This window comes from Oreochromis aureus, linkage group 13 (assembly GCF_013358895.1).
Source record: "Oreochromis aureus strain Israel breed Guangdong linkage group 13, ZZ_aureus, whole genome shotgun sequence".
In the NCBI taxonomy this organism is placed as follows: Eukaryota; Metazoa; Chordata; class Actinopteri; order Cichliformes; family Cichlidae; genus Oreochromis; species Oreochromis aureus.
The window spans coordinates 8,051,757-8,064,084 of NC_052954.1; the positions used below are offsets into that span (position 1 = coordinate 8,051,757).

Sequence of the window (12,328 nt, forward strand, 5' to 3'; positions counted from 1 at the left end):
GTTTCGGGTAACTTCAGAACAGGAAAATCTAGGAAAATCTCAGCTTTAAATGTTAAATATCAACTGCCTTTGAGGTCAATAAAATGCCAAATAGCTAGCTTTTGGCAAAAGACTGAGCAGCAGTATCAGCAGTCAGTAAAAGTATTAACATTTGTGCGTGCCATGAGGAGTCTATCTAACTTTCAAAATATGCAGAGACCATTGGTTTAAGTCTCTGATATGAATGCCTTTAAACTTATTGGTAGCGCCCAATTGTAGCAGTTACAAAAAGATAGAGAAGAGCCCGACTGATATGTTGGTGAAGGTCAGTATATTGACCAATACTAGTCATTTGAGCATTTACAACGGTTGATAAATTAAAACTGAAAAGTAAAGAACATCTTCTCTCACCCCAACCAGTCGCAGCAGATGGCCCCGCCCCTCCCTGAGCCTGGTTCTGCTGGAGTTTCTTCCTGTTAAAAGGGAGTTTTTCCTTCTCACTGTCACCAAAGTGCTTGCTCATAGGGGGTCATATGATTGTTGGGTTTTTCTCTGTATGTATTATTGTAGGGTCTACCTTACAATATAAAGCGCCTTGAGGTGTCTGTTGTTGTGATTTGGCGCTATATAAATAAAATTGAATTGAATTGAAAATCTTGTGATCTTTCAGGGCAGAAAGGGAGAATACCTGGTGTTGGACAGGGGCTAAGTAAGAGTGGTCAGGGGATCCCGTGTCCTTGCACTGATTGGTCTGTTTTGGACAGATGGTGGTAGTGGAGCTTCCGTGATTGGTTACGCCAGAGGGTCTCCACATAATGAGATACTGAGAACACCGTTCAGTCATGTTATGAGTTCTAATGTTACAGAGTTTGTCCACCAGAGAAATGCCGCAAATGCAACAACTAGCTGTCACTCATTTATCCTCTGCACAATCCGACAGAGGATAAATGAGTAATCCACAACCTGTTGTGATAATAAAATAAGATTATTGATAATATGATAACTGCGTTATCATATTATCTCATGAAGGTCTCACATAAATAATTACACATAAAAAAATGTTAGAGAAGTCGGCAGATAAATTAAATTTTAGATCACCAAATATCGGTATTGATATTGGTCTTATCAGTTGAGCTCGACATAAGATGTTAGATAAACTTTTTATTGGTTTTTATTAGTTTAACCTGCCAGTGCTTGCTTTAGACTGTAAACTTTAGACATTAGGATAGACAGCAGCAGTCAGTTAGTTAAGTATAGTAAGCATTCAGTGACTCAGTGAAAACATGGAGGGTAGCATTTTGAGCAGTGTGCTTTTACACAGTACACATCAAAGGAACTGATCATTTTGGCTTATTTATGGGCACGATAACCTTATTTTGACATGTAAATTAAAGGTTTCAGGTGACTTACAGCCTTTCGAAGATTACCTCTAGTGTTTTTTTGGTTTATGTAAGCTATGTTTATTACTTGCAGTGCAGAGAACCTAAAAATGTGCAGACAAACCACTGAAAAAATGTGGGCTCTGTATAGCCAGCAATTCACCATCCACCAGCCAGCCTTGTTTAAAGAGATGCTGGTTATTCGGGCATCAGCTTAAAAGAAAATATATGGAGAGCAAGTGCCATTTCTACTGCTCCACACTGCTGTGTGCAGTTTCTGCTTAATATAAGGGAATGTCAAACTGCATACTCTCTATTTAATATAATAGCTGTGTTCCCCCGCCTCCTTACTTCAGTCACCTTCGCCTCGCTGCCACACAGAAAAGAAGTGGCTGTGCTTTACGACAGCCGGGCAGACCGAGACCCGGCGCTAAGAAAAGCCTTCTTCTCTCTTTACGGCCTCATAAATATATTGTTATCTGTGCCTGGGAAGTCCACGGTGAGATTTATCCGTGCGATTAGTGAGGATAGTGAGCCAAGCATCCTGAATCATTAATTACACAAGAGCTTTAATTTCCTATCTCTGCTCTGTAGAAGAGACACTTTTAAGTAGGTGATGAGGCGTAGGACTTAATTATATGTCGCTTAGGTGCATTATTTTTTTTTTTAAAGCACTGGGATGCTGGCGGTGTGGTGAAGTTCTGGAGATTTGGAAGCGGTCCACATCAGAGAGGATCTGCGAATCCATAGACTGTATATGCTTAAGGTTTAAAGAAGCAGGGTATTTAGTGCATTAAAACATCAGCCAGCAATAAAATGTGGTGGATTCTGAAGACCTTTAAAAGGCATCGGCAGAGCAATTTCACTTGGTCTAACTAAAACAGAACATGGCAGAACATGTAGCCATTAGCCCATTGGGTATGGGACCAGCAGGTTTATTTGTCTTGAAACCTTCAGCGTAGGAAAACCATTTTTATCAAATTTATATTAACAGGTATAAAAAAAACACTGAGCAAAATGACAAGAAAGATTAAAAGGAAGTTAAGTTTGATTCAGGTAGAATCTCTTAATTCATTCAGATTTTCATTTGTTGAGATTTCAATTATATTGCGTTTTGAAACATAAAACACCAAAGTCTACACGATAGGGATTGTTTGCAAAGCACATAGAAATGAGATAAAACCCTTTCCACCGTGGCAAACAAATCCAAGCCGAGGTCCAGGCTTACAGGTGCCCATTTGCACTCACAGTACTACATATATCAGTGACAGAGACGTATAAGAAAATTCTGGCAAGCAGAAATCAGTGCCATAAATCACACAAGAATAAGTTATGTTGATGATGTAGCACATTTCTCTCTCTGTCTCACTGTCTGCAGTTTCTCCTTTCTGCCATCTTAACGTTTAATAAATTCATGCCTGGTTTTCCGCTTCAGTCACATGCACATTCTTTTAACTCGGTTATCAAATCTTCCTCATGTGAAAAAACTAAAACCTCTAGTTTTATACGAGTCTTTCGCAGATGTGTGCATCATAAGAAAATGCTGCTCCTCTGTGCTTTTTGTGCCTTAGCACCAAATCAGAAAATGTGCTTTGGCTCTAAACCTTTCAGCGCTTAATAAGTTAACAGGGTTGGGTCTGGTTTACTCACATGTTGATTAGTTCAGCAAAGTGAATTTTCTTTGCCATCAAAGCAGATTGTCAAAGGAAACGGTCACACTTGATTCATTTAATTGTGGCATCAGCTGAGAACGACTGTTTTCAAGCTGAAAGCAGCGTTTACTCGAAGCCCTCGCATGTATCCAAAGGTGAACCGGACTTGGGTCATTTAACAGCAGCGTATCAGTCAGGAGCTGAAAAGCCTGCAATTGGATCACTAGATATTTTTTTTTTTGTAAAAGACAAATGCAGCAATTTCATAGAATTTTCTTCTTCATCCTCCTTCACACTAAAAATGAGCCTTCAGATAAAATGTTTCTACTGTTTTCTGCCTGCTGAGTGCTGCAAAAGTGCTGAAAGCTTGGATCGGATCACAAAAAGATTTGAAAAATCAAATTTTAATTGAAGTGATCAGACCACCAGGGGGTGCTGTGGCCCTCATGAACTTAACAGCCTGAGGTCAAAGGAACTGATAAACTTTGACACCTGATGGTGATGATTGTCAGATATTTCCTATTATTTATGGGGGTTTTTTGTGTGTGTGGTTTTAATGTTTTGCAGGATCACGGACCAGCGGTATGAGAAGCTGCCATTTTTTGTCTTCGGTGACTTTAACTTCAGGTTGGACTCCAAGAAAGTTATTGAGGTGAGTAGGGTTTGTTTTCTTGACATATTAGTAATGGATGGCTATCTGTATACATTATCTGGGTGTTATGGGGATGTAATGGCACAACAGAGAGCTAATGACCAACTGTACACACGTGCGGTTACGTGCTATCAAATCCATAGTGATACAGCATTGTGCCATAAAGCCTTTGTGTGTGTGACTGCGTTTGTGAGGGTGACCGCAGTATAGTAAAAGTGGTTTTAGAGCCTCACTGTCTCTTTAGAGTTATGACTCATTAAACGCTTCACTGTGGCCGGCCCAGCTGTGTTTGCCGACCGAGCCTCGGAGTGCATTGTTATGTTATGGTGCCATTCACAGCTCTTTCTCCTCTCCCTTCCTCCCTGGCTCCTTCCCTCCCCTCTTTCTTCTTCCTTCTCCTCCTCCTCCTCCTTCCTTCTTTTGGTGCAAACGTAGCCATGGCTAAGGTCGTCATTTAGTATTCTCCTTGGGGAGATGAGGAAATTATAGAAGACATTGCAGACAGCGTTGTGGTAACAGAGTAGGGGAGACACTTGTCAGTGGATCTTCTCCCTCCTCTCCAGCACAATGGTGCACGAATCAGTGGGCCTGCTCAAGGTGTGAGCATTGTTCATTTCAACCCTATTCAGAGGAGAGGGAAGAGGAGGGGAGGCTTTCTGAATGGAGGGCTTGAATGCTTAAATGAGTTAGGAAGGACTTAACTTTGTGTCGCACAGAAGAAACCTTTTTTTTTTTTTGTAGTTTAGCCATCCAGGCACTAGGTGGGGCAGTAAATCACCGCCTCTTCTGTGGAAGCCAGCTAAGCGGGATGGACATCACATGTTTTTACTCAGCGATCTATCGCGGGCATTGATTAATCGCCTCAAAGTTTATGCAGTACATTTGATTTTGGTGCTGTAATTGGATCACATTAAGCCACTGGTCATGTGAACATGCGTTGCTTTGGAGATAATAAATACACAAACAGAATCCACAGCAGCAGATGTACGAACACAGAGAGGCTATTCAGGAGTCAGCTTCTGCAATTACATGTCACCTGGCACACATTTAGGACGCCACATTGATTTTCTGTCAATGATGAGCTCTTTTAAATCTTATCATCTCTGCGAAAAAAGACACAGTGTTCCAGGCATTCAGATATGAAGGAAAACTGTACTTTCAATGCCAGTACTGGCAGGGAATATGGCTGCATTAAGCTGAAAGGAAAGCATCCAATAAAGTCAGATGAGATGATTCAGAGTCTATCTGTGTTTATCCTCTGCAGCTAATTATAGATAACTCTCTCCTCATGTTTCCTGTCTTGTCCAAGCTGCTCTGTGGTCGGTAAGCTCTTCACCTCTCTGTGTCTCCATTGCTGTGAAATGCTGTTTGAGTGCAGTAAGGGGTCGTGACCCCTTTTCCAGGGATGTGTCAGGCTTGCATTGGTGTGTGCCCCATTTCTGCCCCCCTTTCCCCTCCATAGAACTCCTTTCTTATGCACCTTGGCCCCATTCACTTACACAATCACATCCAATGCGAATACACACACACACACACACACACACACACACACACACACACACACACACACACACACACACACGCACAAACCAATTTGTTAGACCTAATGACTCTGATTGATTCACCCTGTTCCCAATGGGAAGTTAGAGCCCTAGGCCGACGTATAAACTGCACCCAAACTCACCTTTCCTCCAGCTTAATGAGGGTTCCTCAAACAAGCCGAACATTTAATGGGGACCAAGAAAAACTGATGATGTCATCTGAGCGAAATGTGATCCGGTGATCAACCTGTCTGATTTAACAGCGACCTGCGTGTTAGCCACAGAGAGGGCTGTGATGTCACCAATATAAACAAATGGGTTGCAACCTTTGCGCAGGGTGTAACTCACAGCTGGGAGGCCGTTTTAAGCCCTTTAATGACAATTAATGTCAACAGGACAATTAGTGCACATCTACTGAAGTGCTTAACTGTAGATGGGCTGCTAGCGGATCGATCGTCCATACTTATCCGAAGATTGATTCAGGCACAGGGAGGCTGGCGCTCTTTCTCCCTGTCTAAGAATCTCATTTTTTTGCTTTTCTCGCTCTGCGTTCTCTTTTTTTCAATCGATAGAAACAGGCCGGGGGAAAACAAAATAGCCAAACTGATGAATAGATACTTGTGTGTACTTTTGCTGTGTTAAGTGGATGAAATATGTGCAAAATTGAACTACTTGCCTTTTTGATTTGCTGTGCATTGGGGACAGCTCTCAAAACACCCAGGGGGCTCCCTAGGCCTCACTTTGAGAATCACTGGATCAGAAAATACTCTAGTACATTTCTCTACAGCTGCACGCTACACCACTCCTCTTCTTCTCTGTCTCTTGTCCATTGTGGGGGACTAGACTGTGGACAACCACTAGCCACTCCCATGTCACCCATCCTGCCTTGTGAGAGGGCGGATGGGACAGGGAGTATTTTAGGATGTATCCGTGTGTGCACAGAGAAGGAGGTGGGTTCGGAAGGCAGTGGGTTTGTCATTGTCACAGGGCAAATTCCAGGTGGCAAATTCCTGGCATGCTTGCGCGGCAGGATCAGTAACCAAAGGCCTGCGGCTGCCCCCCTCCTGCCCACCCTGGGCAACCCCATTAATTGTGTCCGACAGAGGGAATTGGTTTCAATTGACCCCCATTCAGCGGCCCTTTGACTCGCAGACAAAAGACACAGCCACGTGGAGACTAATGCTCAGGCTGAGCAGCCTGGAGGTGGTCCAGTCCCCGCCAACCTTCTCTCTCCTCTCCCATGGGTGTGATCATGATTTGGCTTGATCATGCTTTGCATCAGTGCTGATAAAACACGGGAGTACAAAGGAGACGTTTTGAATCAGTCCATTTATATCCCTTATCAAGCGCCCATGTTCAAGGCACATTCAGGACAGTCATGATAAGCGGCGTAAAGATAGAGCATGCTATTAAAACATGGCTGCATAATCAATCTCTAACTTCCTTTAGGGAGTCTGAGTCTCAGGTTTTTGAAGGAATGCCCTGAAACCTGTTAGACCAACGTTACCCCAAAGGCCATGTTTGGTCTTCTTCATTCACAACTCGGCCAGATACTACAGCTCATTGCAGGTGACTGTTAGGCTTAAAATAAACCAAAAAAGTAAAATTCTGTGAGTGAAACAGGTTGTTAACAGTGCATTTTATTTATTTATTTATTTTCTACAAATGTTTCAATACTGACAGTCGGGTATAACTGACCACTTTTGTAAATTTCAGTACAGCTAAGTATCCAGCGATAATCATGACTGGCAAAAAGAATTTTGTGTAAGTAAGACAGAACAACTCATTTTATGATAAATTAAGCCAAAATTTTTCAGTTTATTCAGTTAACAGCTTTGTTACTAAAATGTTTAATTGAAATGATGCCGTAATTGCTCAGAGCCCAAGGGGACGTGCCAGGAAACACCCTGATCACCAGTGTTTGTTCAACAAGCAGTTAATGTTTATAATTAAATGTTAATTAGTTAAATACAGAAATGGTTAATATTTAATAGGTGAGGATCTGGACTGAAATCTGCAGTAAGGATTCCCTGTATGCACATTGTTATTATAAAATAAAGAGCATGCAGTGATCATTGTCACTGTGGGACGGATGTTAGATAAAATGCACATGTATATTCATCTATTATTACAACACACGTTTAGTACTGAAACTGTTTTTACCAAAACCAAAATCTTTTGTTGACTTCACCTTATAAGACAAGCACTCATTGAAAGACAGCTAATATAAAGTCCCACACAAACTATTAATCACTGTGTTTTAAGTAACGCTAAGGTGACAACAGTCAACCTGTACCTGTACACTTAATCTTATTATTGAAATCTGCTGCCATCCTTTCACCCTACAGCTGCCCCCAGGCTGGGCTTTCAGTTAAGAAGCCAGATCACATAACCTTTGTCGAACCGTTCACACCTACACTGAACATCTTTTTTTCTATGGTTCCCTGCTTCAGTCAGAAGGTGGTAAAAGATGGCGTGTGTTAAAGAGTGTGTGCATGTCCCTCGAGGTGGCCCGCGGCTGTGAATCAACAGTGTCGATGACAGGCTCAGGGCTCTGTGCCTGGACTCCTAGTATATTTAAAATCCCTCCTAATTAAACTTAATAGAATGTAAATTTAATATCTGCAGAGATTGTGTGCTGCTGGCCGGCCCGCTCCAATTTAAGGATTGATAGAGGCCAGCGGGGAGGTTAATTGCTGACTTGATCTACTGTCCCCGTGACATGGTGCGGGGCTGTTTTAATTGGGCCTGATCTGCTGCTACATGGACAGATTTCATTAGACTAGCTGGCCTCTCATTGACTGGAGAGAGACACTAAGAATAGCACCCCCTGTTTGCACCTGCAGGAAGTGCAGAGGGCTGGATTGGGCATCAACCTTCCTTCCTTTGTCCTGTGTCCTTTCTCTCGCTTGAGCAGCATGAAATTAAAGGTGGGGCCCTAGACTAGCCCCACTCCTAATGAATGCTGTAAAATGCCTAGTAATGACAGAGCAGCGTGATAGATCATTCATTTTTCACACAGTGCAATCACTCACTGCACATGCTCGTGACTATGGGAGCAGAATTACAAGCAAACATGGTTTTTTTTGGACATCACTTTTCTCATGAATGTCATGTTTTCTTATTGCAGCATGTAGGTGCAAGGACCTCAGTCATTTCCAATCTACAGCCACCTTATTTATTCCTTTTTGATAATGTAATATGCATATTACAGTGGTTGTTGTACAAACAGTGGAAGGAAACAAACGCGTATGTTATCTGGAGTGTCTAACTAAAACCAGCAGCAGTTCATCAGGTCCGTTGTCCGGGCTGCTGAACCTAACCCTGGTAAATAATTTGCGCTAGTAGAGGCTAAACAATTTTTTCCTTTTTAGCCTGACTTTGACTAGCATGTGTGTATCACGCCAGCTATAAATCAAAAGGCAGCCAGTGTAATTAAGTGTACACTACATTAGTCAGGCTAATTAATTTTGGGGGCCATCCATCCATTAACCAGCGGGCCAGCACTGATTGGGCCTCTGTTCTGTGGAACCCCCGACACTGGGGACTGCGACCTTCCTTGGCTGCCCTCATCTTTCCAGATACACTCATGCATTGATACCCAGAGACACAGATGTATACACACTCATATATGTACCAAGTCTTTTGGAATTTGCCTACAAATCTTTCTGCACCTAGAAGGGCACTTAGAGAGCACGTTTTGAGCCAAGGCCATTACCCCGTCTTGCAATTTTAAAGAGCAGCCCAGCGCTGAAATTTAATGGCTCTTTTATTCCACCTCTCTACAGTGTTTAATCAAATTCAGACTGGATGTTTTCGCAACTCTAGCTGACAAACAGTTGGACGCCAAAATGAACGCGACACAGATAACATACCTTTGCCTCTACCTGTGTGGAGGAATGACCGCTTTCAGAATTCTCGAGGACGGTGTTGCTAGCAAGAGGAGGCATTGGAGTGCTGTGTTTGATTATTTTATTGCTACGCCAGATTGTATTGACAAATCCCTTCCATGGGTCGTGGTAATCTACTAAATCAATACACTTTTTCCATGAAAGACTACCCACCTGACATTGTCTTAATTGTCCTGATGCAGTAAACCTCATTCCATTTACTGCACCATGCAAGTCAAAATAGAGTTATTAGCACCTACTGTTTGACCTACGCCTGTTTATGGCCCCAGTGGTTAGACATGTGGAGATATTTCCTTACAATACAATAACGACATATTATCTGGCTTAGAAGAGTCCAATCTATCACAATGAGTGCCCATTATATCACTGATAACCCATCTGGATATAGAGGGAGACTATTCCCTCTAGACAACAGAGCCTGTTCTCTCTCCCTCTTCTCTCTGTTTGCTTTTGATGCTAATGAATACAGCGGCGAAGACACGGAGGAGAAAAAACGAGTTCAGCTACGAGGGCGCAAACTTGAGAGATGCAGCTTTGATGGCAACGCTGTCCATATAATTAAAACCCTGGCAAATGAAGAACAAGCAGTGGCTTCTGTTGGTCCTGCTCATTAACAACAGGCCGTTTGAGCCCGGCGCCAGCCATTGTGTACTTGGGGGAAGGTGGGGAGGGCCGCTGTCACTGGCAGCTGGGAACACCATGCCAACAACGGTGGGATGGCGTGACAAACCGAGCCAAGGATGAGCGCAGAGCCTGGCACCAACAGGGCCCGGGATGGGACGCCGTCTTGCAGGCCCCTGGGGTTGGTCTCGGTCAGGGCTGTAACCTGAGTTACCCCACAGACCCGCACTACTGCTGTCTTCTCCAGCTGCAGCCAGTGTTAAGATGTCTCTTTTTTTTGTACTTCAAACCTATTCTGTTAAGCAGCTGATTCACAGGTTCATCAGCAGTATATTTGAGTTAAGAACTTACATCTTTTAATTGGTTAATACTAGGGATGGACTGACCCGATATTGCGTATCGGTCCGATACTGACCTAAATTACTGGATCGGAAATCGGAGAGAAATAAAAAATGTAATCCGATCCATTAAATATTACAAAAGTACCTCACAAAACTTGCGACATGGCGTAACCCACCTGCGTCACGTCATAGAGCGGCTGTGGCGTGCGAGACCTCTCTGTGGTCTGGTTGAGCATTTGGAGCCTCGCTACCAAACCAGCATTTCATCTCCGAGAAAGCTGTCCCAGAGAAATAAAGCACGTGTGTAAGTTCGTCTCTGAATGTTTGTAAAGCATTCCCACGTTAAGCTTAACAACCGATATATGGAGCAACTGCCTCTTCTTCTCTCCCCCTCCCTCTCCTGTTGCTACTTCAAATTGAAACTGATCAATGATCAGCTGATCGGCTTTTCTGTCGCGACTTCGTCTCTTTTGTTTGTTTATCACCCACTTTGCACCAGAAAGAGGAAACCAGCAGCTGAACAACAGCAGCACGTTTAAGCTTGATAAGCTGTTAGAATTTAATATTACTTTCTACACCAGGATCCTTTTCTACGTAGCTGACAGCTGGTAACTGTGCAGGGGCGGATCTAGCAAAGTTTAGCCAGGGGGCAGGTAGGGCATTAACAGGAAAAGGGGGACACGAAGACATACTTTTCTTTCTTATTCTCCAGCTTTTAATAAATTATTATCTGAATCTTACAACCAAAGTTTTCATCTCTTGTAAAATATATAAAGTCCATTACTGTATATAGTAACTATTAAGTCTACTATATACCCTAGTAAGCTATAGTACTTCTTCCTTTGGGAAGGTACCATCTGTGCAGTCTGCAATTCTGTTGAAGAAAGATGTTCAATCTATTTAATTATTGTAGAAAAATAATTGATTTCTGTGCATTTGTTTTACACGTGCATTAAATTATAGTCGATTACGTTGATAAGCATCATGAGGCAGAGGGTTGGGGGTGGTTCCCCATTTTTTTTTGCTGGGAGTTGGCAACCCTGTTAGTTAGGTTGTTTAAGTTCTCTTTAAAATACCAGAATAGGGAGGCTGGTGTAGGTTTATGTTTATTAGACTGATCAGCATTGCTGAATTATGAAATATTTTGGGTGCAGTGTATTTTTTGCATAAAGATAACAGAATAGCTTTAGTGTTTTGTTTTTTAAAACTTTAGTATGAACTTATACAAAATACAGCAAGATATTTAATAAAAAAACAGTTTTATTGATTATAAAATAAACTATATCGGATTCATATCGGTATCGGCGGAGATCCAAATTTATGATATCGGTATCGGACATAAAAAAGTGATATCGTGCCATCTCTAGTTAATACTCAGTTAGTCAACAAATGAAAAGCACATCATAAGGTGATGCACCTTTAAAGATTCCTTTAAAGGTTCCAGAGAGAGGGCTCTTTACTATTGGTTCATGTCATGCAACAGTGTAATACCCACAGTGCACCTGATAAGTTTTATGCAAACAATATAGATACTTTAAATTGATTTAGTGATCAAATCTGGTCTGTCTGTGAACACCAGTGGACTCAATGCATGACATAAAAAAACATTTAATCCATTGTTTTGTCTAAGCGACATAAGAGCTCTATAAATCATGAATAATCAACTTTGGCTTCCACCACAGTCTTTCTTTATGTTTTGCTTTATTGATGGTTTGTCTCATCTTCTGTTAGTCAGAATGGACACCCGGCTTTGAAAAATAACCCAGGGAGGAACGGCAACAGCTAACAGTGATGCTATTATTTAGTCCAGATGAAATGTGGCATAAACTGTGAAGGATAGGGATCTCTTTGTGCCTGGTACATAGTGTCCGACTTGTATGATGTCAGTCTATTTTTGACTAATGCAGTCCTCAGCGTTTGTAAAACAGAGCACAATAATAATTTTTTCTCTGTCCCTCTGAAGGATTGAGTGGCACATGTCGTCGCTGAGGGTTGTGCACAAACATGCACACATGCAGCATTTGAATCATAACACATATAAGCACAAGAAGCAGTCTTTATGAGAATAGCGGCATGTCGCAAGTCAGACACGATTCCTTTTTCAAGTCAGGCAACTATTCAACTTGTGGCGTTTGCGAGCTTGGGCTCATTCCACTGCAAACTTTAAAAAGTGATGACAAAGAATAAACGTTCCGCTGTTGTTAAGGAAGCCGGCAAACCTGCAAGGATTATTTAAACAAGTTGGCCGACAG

At 42.2% G+C, this 12,328-nt stretch overlaps 1 protein-coding gene across 2 annotated transcripts in view; it reads left to right on the top strand.

The window, feature by feature from the left end:
* LOC116318505 (inositol polyphosphate-5-phosphatase A) overlaps positions 1-12,328 on the top strand; it is a 147,267-nt gene that overhangs the window by 104,721 nt on the left and 30,218 nt on the right. For both annotated transcript variants that reach the window (XM_031737515.2, XM_039621383.1), the window contains one exon: positions 3,578-3,662. In XM_031737515.2, the coding sequence (XP_031593375.1) occupies positions 3,578-3,662 (85 nt within the window). The remainder of the gene's footprint in view (positions 1-3,577; positions 3,663-12,328) is intronic.